Consider the following 24,270-nt stretch of genomic DNA (forward strand, 5'->3'; position numbering starts at 1 on the left):
CTATTACGTTGGTGCATAAAAATATTAAGAAAAGGAGGAAATGTTGGTGTACCTAGCTAAAACCCTGAAGTTGGGTGCAAAGACCCTAAGACCCACCCATATCTGGGAGGGGTCTTGGGAACCGGATAATAGGTGTAACTACCTGCAAGACCTCCCATTTCTGGGAGGGGTCTGGAAAAGGATAGATAAACCTCTGAGCCAGGGGATTCGGCCCCTTTGGCCGTTTCTCTCTTGGCCCGGCTTGGCTTCCTGGCTTTTGGATCTTTGGGCCGCATGGAGCCCAAAGGGAAGATGGCTAACAGGAGATAAGATGCAGGGCTAGCAAAATATAGCTGAATGCTTAAAAGGTTGACATAGGCCACACACCTGTGGTGGCTAGGGCATAAATAAAGATGATTCTTCCTGAAGCCTGCGTGTGAGTGATTTCACCTGGGCCTGGAACTCACCGGCTGCATGGAGGTTGCAGAGCCATGTGGGCTGGATGGCATCATCCACCATCCAGCCCCATCGTTATTTATTTAACACAACAAGAACCCATTAAGAAAAAATGAAGTCATATGATTTCTTTATATATGGATGGACATGGAGATTATTATGCTGAGTGAAATTAGTCAGATGGATGAGTATAGACACATAGTCTCACTCATCTGTAGAATATAAAAAAAATAAAAGACAGCATGGAAATAATGTCCAGAGACAACAGCGATGATGGTCAGGATGATCAGCCACGATATGAAGTTTGCCATAACAATCAGTGAGTGAAGTAACTGCACTGACAACTACTATGACAATGTAGTTAGAACTGATAACTATGAATAAGAACAGGATGCTGAAAGGGAATAGAGTGATATGCAAGGCACCCCCTCATTAATAATAATATTTCTAAATAATAATAATATTTCTAAATATAGAAAGCAAAGAGAGAGCACGTGAAAGAGAAAAGCAGAATGTCTGTCCCAGAGACAGGCAGAGAGTGGGAAGTTGTAGGAAAATGGGAGACATTGGTGGGAGGAATGCTTGCACTAGTGAAGAGTGGTATACATTCTATGATTGTAACCCTACTATAAACATTTCTATGACCATATGCTTAAATAAATTATTATTAAATAAAAATAACTTTCAAACAATTGTCAACACAATACAAAATAATTACTAGTGAAAGCATCCATTTTCCTTATATTTTCCAAATATAAAGTGAAAAGCATACATACCTATACAGTCCTGATTATCCACATAGTGCACTTCATTAACTCCCAAACCTTCTTTTTGATAGAGTTCCTGCTCCTAAAATTAAATAATAAAATCTCAAGTACTGAAAACTATGTGATATAAATAGTACTCATTGTTCCATGTCATTTTTATCATAACATGCATTAAAAAGTCAGGGTATATAAATCCATCAAAATTATTTAGAGGCCTGAGTCTTACAAAGTACTAGAGAATAAAAATCCTTTCCCCAAAGGTAAGATAAAATAAAAACTGAAATGGCCAACATATGCTTTACATATATGAAAATGTTCCCTCCTGAATATAAGCATACTGTTCTTAAAATATGTAGTGCAGGCATGCACAAATGTAGATTTCTTCATAACCACTCAGACCCAAGAAAAGTCCAGGACTTGTCAAAATATTTTAGCAATTTTAAACTCAAACTTACTAGAACTGACCCAAGGTCAGTAAACATTTTACTCTAATGGGCCTAACAGTAAATAAAGAAAGTATGAGTCATAACTCTGCAGCACAAGCACCCAATTATGCCTATGGCAGCACAAAAGCGGTCTTAGATTAGCAGTGAAAAACAAGGGGTGGCTTTCTTCCAATAAATTTCATTTGCAAAAACTAATGAAATGCAGAATTTGTTCCAGGGGCCATAGTTTACAAATCCTGAAAGTGACAGAGCTTAAAAACTTGCCATTAGATCCTACCCATTCCCATAAAGGGTGGATCCAGAGCAGCACAGACATCAGCTCCACTCTATGGCTGCGCAATTCTCCTAGTCAATAAACCACAGCACAACACATAGAAAACACCACACTACAAGCATGACAATGGGGAAACATAACAAGCCTTCACAATGCATAGAGAATGATAATGGCAGTTCTGATGACCAGAAAAAAAAACACCTAATTGGCCTCTCAGATAAAAAAGAAATATGGAGGGTCTTCATAGAACTCAAAGAAAGTAAGGCATGAACTGAATAAACCACAAGTAAAAATCAAGAGGATATGAAAGAACACAAAAATACAATACAAAAATGCCTTCTGCACATGTATATTCATTGCAGCACTATTTAGAATAACCAGAACCTGGAAACAACCAAGATGCCCTTCAACAGATGAATGGCTAAAGAAAATATGGCACATATACACAATGCAATACCATCACTGTCAGCTGTCAGTGGATGAAGTCGTAAAAAATTCCTATGCATGAATGGACATAGAAACTATTATGCTGAATGAACTTAAGTCAGAGGGAGCTAAATAGAAACAGAATAGTCTCACTCATCTATAGGATTTAAGAAAAATAAAAGACATTATTGTAATAATACCCAGAGACAATAGAAATAAGGGATGAAAGGTCTGGCTCACGATATGAAGCTTACCACAAAGAGTGATGAGTGCAGTTAGAGAAATAATTACACTAATAACCATATTGAAAATGCTAGCAAGTGAGATAAATAGAATACATGTCTGGAATACAGGCTGGTGGTGGGGTAGAAGGGAGAAAGGGGGCATTGGTGGTGGGAATGTTGCACTAGTATGAGGGGGTGTTATTTTTATGACAGAGACACAACTATAAACATGTTTGTAATCATGGTGCTTAAAGATATTATTTTTTAAAAAGAAATGCTAAAACTTCAAATTGAATAACAGGACTGAAAAACTTGGCATGCAAAATGAAAACCTAACTGGAAAGCCTCTCCAACACAGTAACAGCAGCTGTGGACATAATCAGTGAGTTGGAAGATGAGACGCATAACAACTCCATATACCAGAAAAGATTGAAAAAGAGCCTTAAAACAAATAATCAGACAATGAAAAAAAATCCTCAAAGAATGTGAATAGAGAAAAATAGAAGTCTCTGACAACTCAACAGAGAAAATATAAGAATCATTGGAGTCCCAGAGACTCCGAAAAAAAATTCCCATGAAGAATCAAAAGTCAATGACACGTTCCCAGGGAATCTCCCAGAACTAAAGAGCTAACAGAACCCTGCATATCTGAGGGGTAGCAGCTAAGAATCTAAAGAAAAGCACCACAAGACACATCCTAGTCACAATGACAAATACAAAGATAGGGACAGAATGAAAGGTCCGGCTCACGATATGAAGCTTACCACAAAGAGTGATGAGTGCAGTTAGAGAAATAATTACACTAATAACCATCATGAAAATGCTAGCAAGTGAGATAAATAGAATACATGTCTGGAATACAGGCAGGTGGTGGGGTAGAAGGGAGAAGGGGGGCATTGGTGGTGGGAATGTTGCACTAGTGATGAGAGGGTGTTATTTTTATGACAGAGACACAACTACAAACATGTAGATCAAAAAGGGAAATAGCATTCAAAGGAGCATCCTTAAGATTGATAGCAGATTTTTGTCACAAGAAACCTTCAAGGCACAAAGGAAGTGGTAGGATATAGTGACAAAATTAAGAGAAATTAATGCTTCGCCAGAGTACTTCACCTCGTCAGACTCACATTCAGAATTGAAGGAAGGATACATAGCTTCATAGATAAACTATAGCTCAAAATATTTACAGGTTCTAAAACAGCTTTAAAAGAACTGAACATCTACTTTATGACAAGACAGACCAACAGACATACCAAACTAGTACAAAAAAATGACAATAAGTCCCATGATAATTATCTCTCTCAACATCAATGGACTAAATGCACCAGTTAAGAGACACAAAGTGGAAATATGGATAATAAAGCTGAAATCAATGTTTTTGTTGCCTACAAGAAACAACTGAATGGTCAGAATAAAAATAGACTCAAAGTCAAAAGTTAGAGGACAGTCAGTCTAGCAAACAACTCCCTTAAAAAGGCTGGAGTGGCAATACTAACAGTAAATGACATAGACTTTAGATTTAAAAAAAGTTATCAGGGACAGAGATGGATATTCCTTTTTTTTTCTTTATTTGATTTTTGGGCCACACCCAATGATGCTAAAGGGTTACTCCTGGCTCTGTGCTCAGAAATTGCTCCTGGCTTGGAGGGACCATATGGGACACTGGGGGAATTGAATCGCAGTCTGTCCTATTCAGCCACGTGCAAGGCAAACATCCTACTGCTGAACCATCGCGCAGGCCCCAAGATAGACTAAATGCACTAGTTAAGAGACGAGTGGAAAAGTGGATCAAAAAGCTGAATCCAACATTCTGCTGCCTACAAGAAACATATATGAATAGTCAGAACAAATATAGACTCAAAGTCAATAGTTTAGAGAAGTTAGACAAGCAAACAACTCTCTGAAAAAGCTGAAGTGGCAATACTAACATCAAATGGCACAGATTTTAGATTTAAAAAAATTCTAAGGGCCAAAAATGAATATTTCTTAATCCAGTGATATGTAAAACAGGAAGAAATAACACTCATAAACATGTATACACTTAATAAGAGGCAAGAAAAATATTTTTAAAAACTGTTTTCATAAAGACGCTATCCTAGGCCCCTTCCTAGAATCAATGCAAAGACCAGGACCGCCAACTACAGAAGACGAATTAAAACGACACTGAGGAAACAGAACTTCTAGAACCACAAAGAAAGACATAACCATAAGTTCAACTCCTTGACTCGTGCAGATACTGAGACCTCTAGATACAGAGGTCTGATTTTATCACCCAGGACGGAGCAGAAGTCTTCCATACTCCACAAAAGCACCAAGGGGAGAGTAAATGAACCTGAAAGGAGTCTATAGTTAATCCCATGACAATATACTTCAAGGGTGGAGAAACCCTGTACCACTTAGGCAAAGGAAATTCCTTTTCGAGTGATCCCAATATTTATTGTGCATCTGCAGGAAGGAAAAAAAAAAGCACAAAACAATTTTTTATTAATATTATTTACTTACCACCCACTGAGTGGGAGAAACTATTCACCCAATACCCATCAGATAAGGGGCTAATCTCCAAAATATACAAGGCACTGACAGAACTTTACAAGAAAAAAACATCTAATCCCATCAAAAAATGGGGAGAAGAAATGAACAGACACTTTGACAAAGAAGAAATACAAATGGCCAAAAGACACAAGAAAAAGTGCTCAACATCACTAATCATCAGGGAGATGCAAATCAAAACAACGATGAGATACCACCTCACACCACAGAGAATGGCACACATCACAAAGAATGAGAACAAACAGTGTTGGCGGGGATGTGGAGAGAAAGGAACTCTTATCCACTGCTGGTGGGAATGCCGTCTAGTTCAACCTTTATGGAAAGCGATATGGAGATTCCTCCAAAAACTGGAAATCGAGCTCCCATATGATCCAGCTATACCACTCCTAGGAATATACCCTAGGAACACAAAAATACAATACAAAAACCCTTCCTTACACCTATATTCATTGCAGCACTATTTACCATAGCAAGACACTGGAACCAACCAAGATGCCCTTCAACAGAAGAATGGCTAAAGAAACTGTGGTACATATACACAATGGAATATTATGCAGCTGTCAGGAGAGATGAAGTCATGAAATTTTCCTATACATGGATGTACATGGAATCTATTATGCTGAGTGAAATAAGTCAGAGAGAGAGAGAGAAAAACGCAGAATGGTCTCACTCATCTATGGGTTTTAAGAAAAATGAAAGACATTCTTGCAATAATAATTTTCAGACACAAAGGAGAAAAGAGCTGGAAGTTCCAGCTCACCACAGGAAGCTCACCACAAAGAGTGATGAGTTTAGTTAGAGAAATAACTACATTTTGAACTTTCCTAATAATGAAAATGTATGAGGGAAATGGAGAGCCTGTTTAGAGTACAGGCAGGGGTCGGGTGGGGAGGAGGGAGGCTTGGGACATTGGTGATGGGAATGTTGCACTGGTGATGGGTGGTGTTCTTTACATGACTGAAACCCAAACACAATCATGTATGTAATCAAGGTGTTTAAATCAAAAAAAAAAAAAAGAAAAAATATATTATTTACTTACTATTTTTTTTGTTGATTTCATTGTTGTGATTTGGCTATTGAAGTGGATGTCTCCATTCATATTTATTTATTTATTTTCTTCTTTTCTTTTCTTATGTGCTCTGCCACATTTTTTTATTTTATCTTAATACCATGGCTTTTATACGGTGCTTACCGTTTTTTCTTTTTTTTTTTTTTGAATCCTCACTGGATATTTTATTTGACAGTTCTTTATGTACTGTTGTAGTGTTTCACCTTCTTTTTCCCCTTCATCTCTCAAACCAAGGATGAAAGCCTCTAAAAGGACTCCGCCCATTTCCGAAGTATTTGATTCTTTTTTTCTTATTTTTTTTCTCCAGGTTATTACTTTTCTCTTCTTCAAACAAAACCACATAACTTTAACTATCTAGTCCCGCCCCCCAATTAGGGGGGGGGAAATAAGGGAGATACCAAGACCAAACAGGTGTAAGACCACTAAGTAGTAAGCTAGGCACAGAGGGGACCACTTATTCTAGCAGCCCTGGAGGTGAGAGAAGAAGATATGGGAAGTAGGACGGGAACAGAGTGGAGAGTGGACAATTCGGTGATGGGAATTCCCCTGATTTTATGTTAATATGTACCTAAAATATTATTGTCAACGATATGAAGCCACTATGATTAAAATAAAAATTATATTAAAAAACAAAAAAGAAAACAAAACAAAAAGTAAGCCTACACATTAGTTACTGCTGAGAGAGAAAGAGAGAGAAAAAGAAATGAATTGATTACTGCTGAGAGAGAGAGCAAAGAGAGAGAGAACTGGGGATGTTGGTGGTGGAAAATGTGTACTGGTAAAGGAGGTTGTACATTGTATGATTGAAACTGAATCATGAACAACTTTGTAACTGTGTACCTCATGATGATTCATTAAAGAATCTAATTCTAAAAAACTAAAAAATCTGTTTCCACAACTTAAAGAAGACAACAATAGCAACACAACAGTGGTATACTTCAACACCACCATGTCACCCCACACTTTTCTGGACACAGAGTACACTCCTCCCTGCTACTCATGCTCTAAGACCAGCTGTGTGGATCAGTGCTGCAATCACTGAGAAGTGCAGGGTCAGCTGCTAGTCCCCAGAAAACCTGTACTGCTGATCTGCACTTCTTCCTGGTACCCCTCTATAGGTCAACCAGTCTGAAACCTAACAAGAATATATTAGCTCTGAAAGGAGAAATGGAAGAAATAGCCTGTAGATATATAGAGAGTGGTATACATCCCCAGAAAAGTTGGATACACATTCTTCTCTAATGCAAATGGATTATTCTCTAGTATGTACCACATGATGGGCCATAAAACATGCATCCATAAAATCAAGAGGATAGAAATTGTACACAAATAATGACAAACATTAAAATTGACGCTATAATCATTATAATGGACATTAAACAAACAATCCCATTTGCAATAGTGCCACACAAACTCAAATACCTTGGACTCATCTAAAGATATGAAGGATCTATAGAAAAAAAACTACAAAACACTGTTTAAGAATAAAAGAGAACACAAGAAAATAAAGACACATATCCTGTTCATGGATTGGGACAATTATCATCATTAAAATGGCAATCCTCCCCAAAATTTTGTAAAGATTTAATGCAATCCTTCTAATTTCAGGATATTCCAGGACATTCTTCAAAGAATTGTCTCAAAATCTCCTAAACTGATTTGGAACAATAAATGTCCATGAATATATAAAGCAACTTTTTTGAAAAAGAAATGGGAGGCATCACTTTCCAAACTTTAAACTGTATTAAAAAGCAATAGTCCTTAAAACAGCAAGATATTGGAATAAAAACAGGCCTTCATATCAATGGAATAGACTTGAATATTCAGAGGACATCCCTATACATACAATTAATCTTTGAAAAGGGGGCAAACATACACACACACAAACACACACACACACACACACACAAATGGAGCAAGAAAAGCCTCTTCAATAAGCAGTTTTGAGAAAACTGGTCATTATATGCAAAAAGTGAACTCATACCCATGTCTAACACTATGCACAAATGTCAATTCAAAATGGATTAAAGGCCTTGATATCAGACCTGAAACTAATAGGTGTATAGAAGAAAACATAGACAAAATACTCCATGATGCTGAGACTAAAGGCATATTCAAGGAGGGTCACACTGTTCCAAGTGGAAGCAGATATAAACAAATGGGACTACATTAAACTGAGAAGATTCTGCACCTCAAAGGAAACAATAACTAGGATACACAGGTCACCCATAAATGGGAGACACTATTCACCCCTACCCATCAGGCATGGGTTAATAAGATATACAAGGTACTGATAGAACTTAACCAAAAAAAAAAATCTAACCCCATCAATAAATGGGGAAAAGAAATATACAAACACTTCCTCAAAGAAGAAATATAGATGGCCAAAAGGGACAAGAATACATGCTCCACATCACTGATCATCAGGGAGATGCAAACCAAAACAAAGAAAGAGGTATCATCTCACGTCACAGAGATGGCACACATCACAAAGAACATGAACAAGCAGTGTTGATGGTAGAGGTGGGAAGAAAAGGACTCTCATTCACAGCTGGTGAGATTGCTGATTGGAATTTCCAGCCTTTTTGGAAAACAATATGGATATTCTCATAAAACTGTAAATTGAGCTAACATATGATCCAGCAATACCACTATTACATATATATGTTATATATATATATGTATATACATGTATATATGTATATATACACCCTAGGAACACTAAAACATAATACAGAAATATCCTCTGCATACCTATTTTCATTGCAGCTATATATACCATAGCCAGAATCTGGAAACAGACCAGGTGTCCAACAACAGATGAATGGCTAAAGACAACTGTAGTACATCTACACAATGAAATACTATGCAGCTGTTAAAAAATTAAAGGTGGGGCCGGAGAGATAGCATGAAGGTAAGGCATTTGCCTTGCATGAAGAAGGTTGGTGGTTCGAATCCTGGCATCACATACAGTCTCCCGAGCCTGCCAGGAGCGATTTCTGAGCGTAGAGCCAGGAGTAACCCCTGAGCGCTGCTGGATGTGACCCAAAAACCAAAAAAAGAAAAGAAAGAAAAATGAAGGTATGAAATTTTCTTATACTTGGATGGACATGAAAATTATTATGTTCAGTAAAATAAGTCAGTGGGAGAGAGAGACAAAAATAGTGTCACTCATTTTTGGGATTTAAGAAAAATAAAAGATATTAAGGTAATAATACCTATTAGAGATGAGGGCAAGAAGAACCAGCCCATTATATGAAAGCTTACCTCAAAGAGTGGTGAGCCATAAAGAGTGATGGAGTGCAGTTAGAGAAATAACTATATTGAGAACTATAATAACAATGTGAATGAAGGAAGGAAGTAGAAAGCCTGTCTAGAGCACAGGTGGGGGTGGGTTAGGGAGGAGGGAGATTTCGGACACTGGTGATAGGAATGTTGCAGTGGTAAAGGGGGTGTTCTTTACATGACTGAAACTCAACTATAATCATATTTGTAATCAAGGTATTTAAATAAAAATAATGATAAAAAAAAGTTTGATTCTGGGGCCTATAGCCTATCTCAGGCTTTTTAAGTGAGAAATAGTTGGACAATTGCTTTGTTCAATATACGACACTTTGAATTTTAAAAAGCAGCAAAAATTTGTAAATTCCTATATGTAATGTTTCCTGCTGATTAGTGGCCATTCCTTTCTTGTTTTTACCTCATCTTTGAATAAACATTTCCCTTTGAATTTAAAAATAAATAAAGAGGGGACCAGAGAGATAGCATGGAGGTAAGGTATTAGCCTTGCATGCAGAAGGACAGTGGTTCAAATCCGGGCATCCCATATGGTCCCTGAGCCTGCCAGGAGTGATTTCTGAGCAAAGAGCCAGGAGTAACCCCTGAGCCCTGCCGGTGTGATCCAACCCTCCTCCCCCCCAAAAAAAAACCTCAAAAATAAATAAAGAGTGGTGAGCACACTTAGAAAAATAACTACACTAATAACAATCATGACAACGATAGTAAGTGAGAGAAACAGAATGCCTGTCTTGAAGATGGGGAGCAGGGTGTGGCAGGGAGAGAAATGGGGAACATTGGTGGCGGGAAGTTTTCACTGGTGAAGGGGGTATACATTTTATGACTGAAACCCAACTACAAACATGTTTGTAGTCATGTTTAAATATAGATATTATTAGAATTTTTTTTAAATGTAGAAATTAAAAAAAAATAACAAAAGTTGCCTTGGACACGGAGCAATATGACAGTGTGTAGTGTGCTTGCCTTGCACACAATGGATCTGGGTTTAAACCATGGTATCCTACATGGTCCCTGGAGCCCACCAGGAGTGATTCCTGAGTGCAAAGCCAAGAGTAATCGCCAAGTGTAGTGAAAAATAATTTTTAAATTTGTCTTAAAGGTTTATAGATCAGCTAAAAAAACTACCTTATTTCTGAGTTAGAATTTTTCTTTAATAATTTCAATATTACTAAAATAAAATCAAGGAAACAACTATAAATATTTATATGGTGATATATTTAAAATGAACATGTCACTGGGAAAAAGAGGTATAATTATTTTTAACATATTATTTGGAAAAAACAATTACAAATTTGTTTAAACACTAGATGTTAAATACTATATTTTCTTAAAATTTAAAATCCTTTATCATAAATCCTTTATCATTTATGATAAAATGTTACTGTAGAATACTAAACTATGAATAAACTTAAGTTAACATGTGCTTGAACAGTTTTTTCCTTGAATTTTTATATATTGCTATATCATGACACTGTCTCTGTAGAGAGTTTCTTGATACAGCTTTGATTGGTATGAAGGAAAAAATTAGGGTATATTAAATGGCAATGAGACAAATAAATTTCACATAAAAGTAATGACTTAGTGTAGTTGGAGAAAACATTTATAGGAAAACAATTTTTTAAAGTTAAGTGCTTATTTTATCTATTCATTCCAGATTAATATAAGAAAAAGATATTATATACATTAAAATGCATAAAAGTAAAATATATATAAATGTAATGTGCATGTGGGAAATCCATAAGGACAAAAATTAACAAAATAAAGATGGATTTTATGGTAATAGAAATATTACACATTTAAAGTCCAGATACAGTGGAAGACAGAACTTAAAAGCCTCAGTGCCAATAAAAAAGAATACAGTGTTCAAAAATTGCTCTTTCACCTTCTTTACCTCAACTCTAGCACTACTGCTTTAAGAATTTGTGTGTGTCTGTGTGTGTGTGGGTGGGTGGGTGTTCATTCTCCTTGGAAAATATAAACCTTAATTGATAATCATTAATTACCCTCTTTCTGATGTATGATAGAGGCATTCAGAGGTAAAAATGGTTCACAACCACTAATTGCATCCACAAGGCAACTGCCTTAGTGCCTTACTTCCCTGGTCCATTTAAGAAGTATTTAGCCACAGAATAGTTTGAAATTCAAACCGGAAATGTTTAAATAAGTTTGTAGAGAATCAAAAAAATAAAAAAGAGAAAGAGCAAATTATGTGGATGAGCAAGTTATGAGGCTGGGGTTCAGATCTGAAGCAGTTACTAAAGTTCTAATTAGTGAAATAAAGGGCCAGACTAGATTTTTAACATTGCTGCACTTATTTACTAAGTAAAGTCAAGATCTTAGAAGAAAGATATTAAAGAATTTAAATACAGGGGCTGGGAGTGGAGAAGATAAGCTTGTTTATAAATCAACTTATCTAGAACCTCTGTAACTTACTCTGATGAATTATAGAAACCTGGAGTACAGATCAAGGGTAAATGCATGTTTTGTATATATGCCCTGGTTGCTTCTACAGTGCCAAGAAATAAAGAGAGGGGTCATATATTACAAGGCTTAAGGGAAAACTACACCACATCCTCTAGCATCACCAGGTGAAACCTTGAGGGAACTAGATTCTGCAAGCTGTGACCCCGAAGGTACCACTGCTGGGGTTGAGGTAGCCCAGGTAAACTTCCCAGTAGCACAGGATCCAAGCATAAAGTCCCAGCCTCACTCACTGGTCAAGAATCACCACGAGAGGCCAAGTTTCTTAAGCACTTGGGAACTTGCTCCCCACCAAAATACAAAAGATAAACTTTCCTAGATGTGGTGGCAGCCATTTCCACAGTTATTAGGAGTAATGGCAGGAAGTTCCTTATAGATAGAACCAGAAATATGTCCAGACCACAATCACAGTCACAGATGACTAGAAATTAGTCTAATCATAAACAAAAGAAGTTCTTCCCAAAGATATTTCAGGTCAATACTCCCCTTCAAGAATCTCCCAACTCAGTGCCTTTCCTTTCTTAAAAAGAGAAAGTATGATGAGATAGCAAAGCATGCCCCCAAAATAGAGGGAAAAAGGAAGATTGAGAGCTACTAAGAACTAGGATGAGAAGAAAGTTGTTTAGCAGTAACAGAATAGAGACAAAACTAATCAGAAACAGAAACAAGTAGAAAACTTTAAGACTAGTGAAAAGCACTAGTGAGAAAGTAACCGATACAGACTCATTCTGTTCTCAAAAGAGATGTACACCAAGCTGTGAAAAAATCATGGGTACATTGGTCATGCTGGTGAAAGTTGGCAGTCTCAGGAAGTGTGGATGGGCCAAGTCCCGCCCTGCCAAAACCACACCAGCTGCACCCAACACTGACAATTGCCACTTCACTGATGACTCCTCTACAAACTCTGCCGAGAAGCCAATCTAGCCAAACTCCAATTATGCTGGTATTTGTTCATATTGCCAGGACCTTTTTGGAGTGCAGATACCCTCCCCGAATCTCTTCATAAATCCAGATAATCTGGCAGCTAAAATCATGCCCCACGAGAGCCACTATATGAGCAATAATGCTTGAAATTCCTAGACCAAGCAATCATATTTTTGTTTAATACTGTCATCCCCTTAGGAACACATAAATTTAGATGCCAATGGGTAGCTAAAGTCACTTAATGTTCAGAAACAAATGAAGTAAGAGAATATCAACTAGGAATAAGAGTTTACTAAACCTTCTGAGAATTACTTAATGACTTATTGGAGGTACAATAATTTTCACAAATTTGTCTGTCACTATACTTTTGTTTCTTCTCTTTCTTCTTTTGTTTTCTTTTTTTAATACTTTTGTCCCCACTTATCTGGAAACAAATGTATTATGATCAATTATGTCAACTATGTGAAATAATGTTAACTCCTAAGGAGGTGCTTATTAGTTTTATCCTTAATCTTTAACTGCACCATTAATAGGTCAGATTGCCTAAACAACAATGAAAAGGCAGTGGAACTTATGCTGGGCATCTTTAATTCCCTGGGGGAAATTGCATTACCTATCTAATCAATAAGGACAACTGTGGCATACCTATTTGTAAGCTATAAAGATAATTACCTCTTTGAGAATCCTTTCATTAAAAAATTGTTGAAGCTTTTCGTTGCAATAGTTGATACAAAATTGTTCAAAACTGTTATGCTCAAAGTACTCTGAAAACATAAAACCAGAATTAAGAGTCACTATGTAATCATCTTTGTTATCAAAATTTACTTTAATAAAATATTATTGCTCAATGATTAGGTTAAAATACATATAACTGTTCTCAACTCAAGTAACCCAATTATGAATAACTTTGTAAATCACAATGGCTTAAATAAAAAAATTAAAAGATCCTTATAGCTCTATATCTAAAATGTATCTGCATTCTGCTAAAACTGTACAGACTAAGAACGAAACATTTAAAGACAATAACATCATAAATAGACATATTTTTATATCTTTGAATAAAAAGTAATGATTTATCACAGTATGTTTAGGTATGTTTTATATTAAAAACAAAGTTTCTGTCACTCTCAGAATGCACACATTCACATTAGCCTACACTAGAAGGAACTTTATTCTGTTGCAATACTGATAAACTCTATGCAAACAGTCAGATTTACTCTGAGACTTTCATAACACACTCATTCAAAACAAAGCAGCATACAGATGTTGGTGACTCAACCCAATTCTAGTAGAAGAGTTTTGCTGCTGTTCTCAGGTATTTTATCTTAGAATATTACTCATTTGCTTACAACTAAATAGAAACAGCTAACAATTAACAATTGTTAAAAATTGACTCTAAATTTTATTTTTACCAAAGAAAGTTGTTTTAGCTTCTAGATTGTAGACTGGTATTGATCCACAGAAACTTCCTCCCTGTCATGGGAAAGTACTGCCACTTAAATGGTGGATTTTAACCAACCAGACTGGTGCTGGTTTTCAGTTATAAAAAAGCTATAAACCACTGTGTTGTATGAACCTGTATTCGGCCCTATGCTGAAATCGTTATTTTTTTTTTTTTGGCTACACCCATTTGATGCTCAGGGGTTACTCCTGGCTAAGTGCTCAGAAATTGCCCCTGGCTTGGGGAGACCATATGGGATGCCAGAGGATTAAACCATGGTCCTTCCTTGGCTAGCGCTTGCAAGGCAGACACATTTCCTCTAGCGCCATCTCACCAGCCCCTGAAATCGTTATTTTTAATGACTTAGTTTTCTCCATTATAAGCAGCTGAGATTTTACCTTTATTGAATTACTTTTAAGAGTATATAGGCATATTCTAATTACTATAGTTTCAATCAACATCTTTTCACATTTGTGTATCCAAAATTGAAAAGTTTTCTATTTTTTTTATTCCAAGCACTGCAGTCCTACTTAAATCATATTATAAAATCAAATACAGATATGGACAGATAACTGAAAATGCACCAAATGAAAGATATTTAAGTTCTTTTAACATGTGTGAAAAACTTGAAAGGGAAAATAACAAATATTTACAAACAAAACTATTTACCAAAACCAGCAATATCTAGGACTCCAATAAAATAGGATGATGCTTCAAATGGGAAGCACTGATTTACTCTGTTGACGACATGATCAAAAAGATGGCTATAGACAGTCTTTGCCAAGGCATCACGGGCATTGTTGGCTTGCTCCACCTTCAAAGGAACTCTATAAAAAAATTATACCAAAGAAAATTACTTACAGTAAAAAAAATTGTGAAAATAATGGATATCATTGTGTTTCATCTGCTTGTCATTATCTGAATGCCGTCCAGGTGCTCGTTTTATTCCTTTACTCCCTCACTCCCATCTCTTGTTACCCCACATTTTTTTAAATATAATTTTTATTTTGAACATAGTGGCTTACATATTGTTGACAATAATATTTTAGGTACATATTTACATAAAATCAGGGGGATTCCCATCACCAATTTGTCCTCCCTATACCTCTGTTTTCGTCCTACCTCCCAAATCCTCCTCCCTCACCCCTGGGGCTGCTAGAAAATGTGGTCCCTTCTGTACCTAGTTTACTACTTAGTAGTCTTGCACCTGTTTGGTTTTGGTGCCTCCCTTATTTCCCCCCTCTAACTTGGAGGCAGGACTAGATAGTTCAAGTTATGTGGTTTTGTTTGAAGAAGAGAAAAGTAACAAACTGGGGTAAAAGTCTAATACGCTGAAAATGGGCAGGATCCTTCTAGAGGCTCTCATCGGTTTGAGAGACAAAGGAGAAAAAAAAGGTATAACACCCAACAGTACAAAAAGAAGTGTCAAATATCCAGTGAGCACTCCAACAATAACAATGATAAGCACCACAAAAATAGCCATGGTCTTGAGATAAAAAACATGGCAGGGCATATAAAGAAAGAAAAGAAGGGAAAAACATAAATGTAAATGGGGACAACTTCAATAACCACACCAAAACAAGGAAATCGACAAAAAGTAGATAGGTAAATAAAAATAAAAAATAATAAAAAATGAGTATTTAAAAAAATAATAATATATATAAAAAATGTTTTGTGCTTTTTGCCTTTTTTCCCTCCTGCAATGGCACAGTAAATATTGGGGCCATTCGAAAAGGAATTCACTTGGCCTAAGAGATATGGGGTTTCGGGGCCGGCGAGGTGGCGCTAGAGGTAAGGTGTCTGCCTTGCAAGCGCTAGACAAGGAAAGGATCACGGTTCTATCCCCCGGCGTCCCATATGGTCCCCCCAAGCCAGGGGCAATTTCTGAGCGCGTAGCCAGGAGTAACCCCTGAGCATCAAACGGGTGTGGCCCGAAAAACCAAAAAAAAAAAAAAAAAAAAAAAAAGAGATATGGGGTTTCTCCACCCTTGGAGTATATTGTCATGGGATTATCTATAGATTCTGTTCAGGTTCATTTACTCTCCCCTTGGTACTTTCGTGGTGTTTGGAAGGCTTCTGCTCCTTCCTGGGTGATAAAATCAGACCTCTGTATCTAGAGATCTCAGTCTCTGTACAGGTCCAGGAATGTTACCCCACATTTAACCATTTTCTGTACTAATGATTTTTGTTTTGACCAAGGTAAATTATATATCTTTCACAGTAATTTTTGTGTGGAGTCTGAAGCTTCAGCAGGCAACGCGTCATGGCAAGGTTCCATGCTGTCGGCTTTTTGGCCAAGATAAGTTGAAGATGCAGCCTCGGCAGCCCCCCACAGCCTTCTCTCTCCTTCCTCCCTGTCCCCAGGGTTATTCCTGGACACCTGCTCAAGGTCCCAGCAAGTGGGATCCAGTGAGGTGCAATTTAAAAGAGACCCCAGGCTTCCTTGTTCCTGCAAGGGGCTGAGAGGGGTCTACTGAACTTTCAACTTCCAGCAATTAGGAAGCAAAAGCCTCTCGGGGAGCTTCAGCAGGCAATAAGGGGAGGACATGACTCCATGCTCTCTCTTCGCTTGTCCAATCATAGACCAAAGTGGTATCTCGGAAACAACCCCCTCCCTCTTGACTATTTCTAAAACATAAAAGGGTCAAGTGTATCTCTTTTGTATATCTCAGATGTATTCCCTTAACATCTATAACTCTTGTGAATATCCTCATATAGTGACAATTTTGCCCACTGGATTTGTTATTTGATTGTTTGACTTCCCCCCTTTGAGATCTGTTTTATAAGCAATACTAGTAGAAGAGTATCTCTGTATAGATTTCATGTTTGTACCAAGTTATGGGGAATGTTGGATTTTATTCGTTGGCCCCCAGATGCACCAACAATATCTTGTGGCATTGCTTCTCTTTTGCATAGGCACATTAAAATGGGGGAAATAATACATATGCAAACAAGTTCTTATCTAATAGAGATGGGAACACAAATTTGGTAATGTAATTAGTTCTTTTACCCTGAACATTGGCATAATGATTTGGCTCAGGCCTCAGAAGAATGGGCATCACCCACACACACCTGAACAATGGATACCATCTATGGAAACAACCACAATTGTCTTTAACATTACCAGGATCCAAGCCTCTCCTACCACTGCTTTGGCATTGACTTACTCCAAAGAGTGCTCCCAACACCCAGACGACTCAGCAACAGTCTGCATGCAGTGCAGATTGCTCTGCATTTAATGGTATGCTGAAACTAGAGGATGCTCCACATCAGCCTGACATCGATGAAAGAAATGGACAGAATCCAGAGTCTTTAAATATAAGAATCTGATACTAACAATAGCTAAAGTGTGAAAAAGTTTCACCGGGACCTTGGAATGACTGGAGTTTGACGAACTGGTATGCCTGGAACCCAGAGTCTATCTTATGCCAATAAACTTCAAGGGTGAGGCCTTTTTGTAATCAGGTCAAGGAGTTTTTCTCCATTTTCCCATTTTTCTGGACCTATGCAAACAACGGCGATTGCCACTATTACACCTTTACTATATTTTTTTACTCTTATCCTTTAAGGAAAAAAAATACAACTTACTGAACTTAAAAACAAATAACTGTAGTAGAATGCCTGTCTCGAATACAGGCAAGGGATGGGGAAGGGGGAGGGGGTAATGTACACTGGTAATGTTACACTGGTAAAGGGGGGTGTTCTGGTTATGACTAACCCAAATATGATCATGTTACTTAAATAAAAAATATATTAAAAATTGTGAAAATAAACCAGATATCCAAGTAAAAGTATATCTAAATGCATTCACAGTGAAGATGAAAATAGTTCATTTTATAAATTGGACATACTGATGAAACTTGTGTACCACAGAGAAGAAACTAAGATTATACTGTAAAATCTAAGATTATATTGTAAAATTATGTGAGTAAAAGATTCATTTCTTAGCTCAAAAACTCTACTATATACTTTGCAACTATAAAATTTATATAAATTCTATTAAAATGTATCTCCAAAAATTCATATCTGAAAGTTTTAGAAAAATAAGTCACATAAAAGTCAAATATTTATTAACACAATCAATCCCTATTTTCAACACTGTATAAAAGCAGCTCTTAAATCTTATAAATCAAAAAAAGATCTTATAAATTCTAAATCCATACCCTTCAATGTATCTTTGAGACACTATTTTAAATTATATTAAAAATAATCAGTGCTTATATATGGTGGATAGTATGGATAAAATGGACCGTTTTTTTGTAACCACAAAACTCGGGATGCACAGAAATTTGTTCTATCAAGAAAATTTAAAAAACAAGTAAAATAAATCACGTACAAAGTTCAAATTTAAATTTCACTGCTCTCAAAACAATTTTTCCTTGGCAAACCACAATGCAGGGAATTTATAAAGCAATAATCAAAGTGACTTACTTTATAACTGTTCCCTTAGTGCCTCCTGCTGTAGTGAGCATGACTCTTGTAGTTAAACTTACGCGAAGGTCATCTTGATCCAAACCCAGTAATTCAGCACAATATTCCAGTGACTGAGAAGATTTATTCTTCAGATTACAACCACCTAAAAATATTTTAATTTAAAATAAATATATGTAAACTAGATTTGTATAAAACTATGAAAGAAGCAGACTCATTACACACTTATCAAACACTCATACTATGAGGCAGCTTTAATTTTTCATATGCTTTCATATTATTGATAGTAACCTGCCAATATTTTTATAACCCTGCAAGTGAAATAAACTGATGAATTAGAATTATAGTTAATACATTTGAAGACTTTGTAGAAATAGTGTCTTATAGTTTAGATTCACATGATTTCAGAAAACTTTAAAGAGTAATTTAGTGGTAAATATTGTAGGATGCTTAGTCAATGGGGTGCTTGTTTCTGTCTGTAAATAAATGTATATGTGTGTACACTATATGCTTCTGTTGATTGAGGGTAAGATAAGAGGATAAAGAAGAAATTGCTATTATTCACAAATCAGACCTGAAGGTTTCTATTTAAAGAGGACGCTTTATTATATTGGTAACATATACTATATATTTGTCTATCTATTTATGCTTATATTATAGAGATACTATACTACAGTGCTCTATATTCTAAGCTGATAAAAACCCTACAACTTACTACCTATCTATGTGAATTTGAATAGCTTGGCTCTGTGTTCACTTTCATCCTACAGCTACTATACTTAATGCGATCGTCAGGAAGATTAAGGAGGCTACATAGAGAAGTGGTTGGAAGAGGTCCCCATATATTATATAAAAATTAAACATTACTCTGGTTGTCTTTTTTTTTTGGGGGGGGGGCCACACCCAGTGACGCTCAAGGGTTACTCCTGGCTATGTGCTCAGAAATTGCTCCTGGGTTGGGGAACCATATGGGACGCCGGGGGATCTAACTGTGGTCTGTCCTAGATTAGTGCATGCAAGGCAAATGCCCTACCTCCTGCACCACTGCTTTGGTCCCAACTGGTTGTCTTTTTTATTACTAGTATTTTAAATAATAATTTGCTAATATTTTCATGATTAATGTTCATAGCTACATTGAGATGGGTATAACCAGGTCCAGGAAGCTAGTTCAAAGGAACACAGTGCATAATTTGCATAAGGGAGGCCTTGACTGGATCCTCAGCAAACTTCAGGGAGTGGTCCCTAAGCACTATCAGATGTGACCAAATGGGAGAGATCGTGGTGGGTATAATTAGTCAGTGTTAATGAGGATGGATAGAAGCTAAAGTTTTATACACCACTGATAAAATTTAAAAAAGGCACAGGTACTCTGAAAACAGTCTGAAAGTTTTCAAAGTTTAAATATAGGCTCCCAAATGACTCAACAATTCCCTTCAAGTTACATAATAAAAATGTGTAATAAGTATTCAAAATTCCTTTGCTTTATATAGAATTCCTATCAGCTCCTTTCTTTAACAATGCTATGGAGCCAATGATGTGTTTCAACACAAAATTTCAAATACCTCAGAAAAAGTAATTAAAATATCTTAATTCATAGTGAGAACATAATTGCTTTTGCTTGATATTTTTATGGTGGGTGGGGTTAACTCACACTGGCTGTACACAGGTACTATTCCTGGCTCTGTGCTCATGACTAGTAGTGTTTAGGAACTATACCAGGGGTTCAAACAAGGTTAACTACAGGGCTCTCTGACCCTTTTCTTTTTATTTTAAACACAGTGACTTGTAATTTTACTTTATTCATTAAAACACAATGTTTACAGGGGATAAAGCAATAGTCCATTGGGAGGGCACTTTACTAGCACACAGCCAACCTGGACTCTATCTATGACTATGGGTTCCCTGATATATATAATGATATATATAATGGTTCCCTGAAATGACCAGGAGTGAAAACAAAGTCAAATATAAGTTCTGAGCACTGCCAGCTGTGGTTCAAAGATGAAATAAATAATTAAATTAAATAATTAAATAAATAAAGAATTAAAACTAATAGTTACAAAGTGTTGTGCATGAAGTGTTAAGTTCTGGCTGCACATGGTAAAGCAGTGCAGCCCAAGAGCATTTGTCCTAAACACTATACTATATGACTCTTCAGCATCATTATGTCTTAAAGTCTCTGAATGCCTATTATAGGGGTTGAAAATAGTACAGTGGTCAATGCACAGCCTGGGTGGGTTCAATCTCCAGGTCAATGTGGTCTTCTGAGAAAAACCACAGCCTAGAACAAACAGCCTAGCTTAACCACCAGTCAGATTGGTCAAGAGCTACAGGGGTGTGAGGGGTACAAGTCTCCTAGCAGTGCTGGGAGACCCAGCTACACACAAAAAAGGAGAATGTCTATTTCATTTGTTCACTGTAGATCAGAGCTCTGAAGAAGGTTCAGTGACTGAGGGCAGACACAAGTGTTACAAGTTCCTAGTCAGACAAGACTAGAACCCAGCTGTCACATCAACGTCATTGATATCCACATCACTTACTTTCTGCCAGATTCCATTTCTGTGAAATGAAGATAATAACCTTTAATTCTTTCTGATGTTTAAATTATGTGCAGTATGTGATAAAATATGTTTTGCAATAGGATTTTGCAATAGCAGACAAATTTCTGAATGTTCTTTTTGGTTCAAGTATATTTTCACAAATTATTTTTTCATATAATTAGTAAGTCAAGTCTCAGGGAACTCCTGGGATCTGACATAAAAAATATATGTATTGGCTACAATATAAAATGATGCTGTATCTTTAAAAGCTCACTGTTGGCATAAAAAATTTTAATATTACATTAGTAATATGAGAGAAATAATATTTCATGCCAAAAGGGCCTTATTTTGGGGCCAGAGCGGTGGCACATGCCATAAGGCATCTGCCTTGCATGTGCTAGCCTAGGATGAACTGCAGTTCAATCACCCAGCATCCCTTATGGTCCCCCAAGCCAGGAGTGATTTCTAAGTGCATAGCCAGAAGTAATCCCTGAGAGTCACCGGGTGTACTCCCTGTCCAAATAAGGGGGCCTTATTTTAAGTTTTGCTAACTAGTCTCTATTCCATCCTACTAATTCTGTCATTAAAGTATAAAAGTCAGCAGAGTCAAGACATAGGGAATGTGTAAAGCTATGTTTCAATAACACTTTATAAAATCAGTGACTGGTCAGATTTGATCCATATTATTACCAATCAAGCTTAAAATATTATAAAAAGTAGTCTCTATATAGAGAATAAAATACAGATTGAAAAATTACCATCATACAGGAGAGTAAATACCCTTCAATTTGCATAAAGTTTCTACTTATTAATCATTACATGTATATATTTAACTGATAAATTTAAAAGGCCTAATTGATTCAAGATTTTACCAATAAACCAGAAAAATGTTACAAACAAAAATCCTTATTAGGTGGGAGAGTATATTCTAATCATTTACTAGAAAAGTACAATACCAGTAAAAACATGAACCTAATAACCATTCACTTATCAATCCCTAAATAAGTGGTTTACTTTTTGCCTATAATTACTTATGATGGCCACTTCACTAACTTACAAGAGTTACCTTGTAAAAACAGGTCATTCTTGAAATAGCAAGGAACATTTGCACACAAACAAGATTCAATTTATATTCGATAATTAAATGACAGGATTTCTAATTATATTCCTATTGAAGCAAAGTAGTGCAAACACACACACACACACACACACACACACACACACACACACAGAAACCTGAGGTGCTGCCAGCTTCCTCAAAATCAATATTTCCAAGGTGCAGAACTCCAGCCACTACACGGAATAAATCGAGCTTTTCTTCATCACCCAAACCAATTTTTTTCATGGCTGTACACATTCTAATAAAATCTCCGTGGTCATCTAACAGAGGATCTTTCAAGGAACCTGCCTTAAGATACTACAAAACAAGAACATTTATTTAGTGATTTTATATTATTTAAGGACAATGACATAAATCTATGAATATACTACATAACATGCAAAAAATGCCAATGGAAAAACCTTTAATAAAACATTCAAAAACTGGGCAAAGGATACAGCATACTTCTTTATTATTATTATTATTATTATTATTATTATTATTATTATTATTATTATTTACTTCAATTACATGTTAAAATACATTATCTCATTAAAAAGTATTCCAAGGGGCCGGGTGGTGGCGCTGGAGGTAAGGTGCCTGCCTTGCCTGCGCTAGCCTAGGACGGACCGCGGTTCGATCCCCCGGCGTCCCATATGGTCCCCCAAGAAGCCAGGTGCAACTTCTGAGCGCATAGCCAGGAGTAACCCCTGAGCGTCACAGGGTGTGGCCCAAAAACCAAAAAAAAAAAAAAAAAAAGTACTCCAAAATAGAATAAAATATTTTCCAAGTAATTACAATGTAAAGTGTTATAAGGCCAGAATATTGGGTAAAAATTTAAATTTTGGAGAAGTTTATTGTCAGTGGTTACAATGAATATGAGTCCATAGACCAAAAACAATTAAGGCAAAATAAAATTAAGCCTGGTACTATATTCCTTTGGGTAAACTGCCTCAATTGAAACAAGATTTAAAATAGTAACTAATAAACAGCTTAAATTTTTTCTATGAATTATTTTAAGCCTTTAAGATATGTAATCTTAATTTATGTGACAATATAATTTTTATATAAGTATACTATAGGAATTTAGAAAATGATTGAAGAGACCAGTAAAAGTTTTTATATTTGGGCCCAGAGAGATAGCACAGTGGCGTTTGCCTTGCAAGCAGCCGATCCAGGACCAAACGTGGTTGGTTCGAATCCCGGTGTCCCATTTGGTCCTCCGTGCCTGCCAGGAGCTATTTCTGAGCAGACAGCCAGGAGTAACCCTTGAGCACAACCGGGTGTGACCCAAAAAAAAAAGTTTTTATATTTGCTTTTGCTCTTAAAAAAAATTGTACCTATAGTATTAATTTGTTACATCTACAATAAATTCATTAAATGGGAAGAATTAATCAACCCTGCAGAAATGATAAAAATAAATTTAAAAGATACTGAACAAAAGATAGGAGGAGATTAGAAATTTTCCAGAACTTGGGAATTAGTAAGTAAAATTTAACATTTGGACACACTGTATGAGAATTAACTGACCATTAAAGACACCACTAAGAAGGGATCTCCCCTATGTTTTATTTTTTCACAAGACTTTTTAAAAATATTCAACTATGCTTGTGTGAAAGTTCTGGAAAATATCTAAAGAAATTTAAATTTCTTCTTAAAATAAGCCAACAGTTACATGCAGCCAAAATTTGCAGAAGGTGCATATCATGCAGAATTTTTAGCCATGTAATTAGATATTTGATTTAATAATTTATTTTAATCAAATTTTAATAAATAGCTATTATGGCAGACTAAAAATACTGCATTTTTATAAAACTACATATAGCCAAGACACTCCAATGAGAACTAAGTAAAGGATTCTAATTA

General features: G+C 36.2%; 1 protein-coding gene across 2 annotated transcripts in view; it reads right to left on the minus strand.

Annotated features, from left to right (window-relative positions):
- Nucleotides 1-24,270, minus strand: part of MYO6 (myosin VI) — a 205,469-nt gene that overhangs the window by 80,949 nt on the left and 100,250 nt on the right. For both annotated transcript variants that reach the window (XM_049776811.1, XM_049776810.1), the window contains exons 11-15: nucleotides 22,542-22,722; nucleotides 18,766-18,910; nucleotides 15,004-15,161; nucleotides 13,566-13,657; nucleotides 1,212-1,284 (exon numbers count right to left, since the gene is read on the minus strand). In XM_049776811.1, the coding sequence (XP_049632768.1) occupies nucleotides 1,212-1,284; nucleotides 13,566-13,657; nucleotides 15,004-15,161; nucleotides 18,766-18,910; nucleotides 22,542-22,722 (649 nt within the window). The remainder of the gene's footprint in view (nucleotides 1-1,211; nucleotides 1,285-13,565; nucleotides 13,658-15,003; nucleotides 15,162-18,765; nucleotides 18,911-22,541; nucleotides 22,723-24,270) is intronic.

This window comes from Suncus etruscus, chromosome 7 (genome assembly GCF_024139225.1).
Source record: "Suncus etruscus isolate mSunEtr1 chromosome 7, mSunEtr1.pri.cur, whole genome shotgun sequence".
In the NCBI taxonomy this organism is placed as follows: Eukaryota; Metazoa; Chordata; class Mammalia; order Eulipotyphla; family Soricidae; genus Suncus; species Suncus etruscus.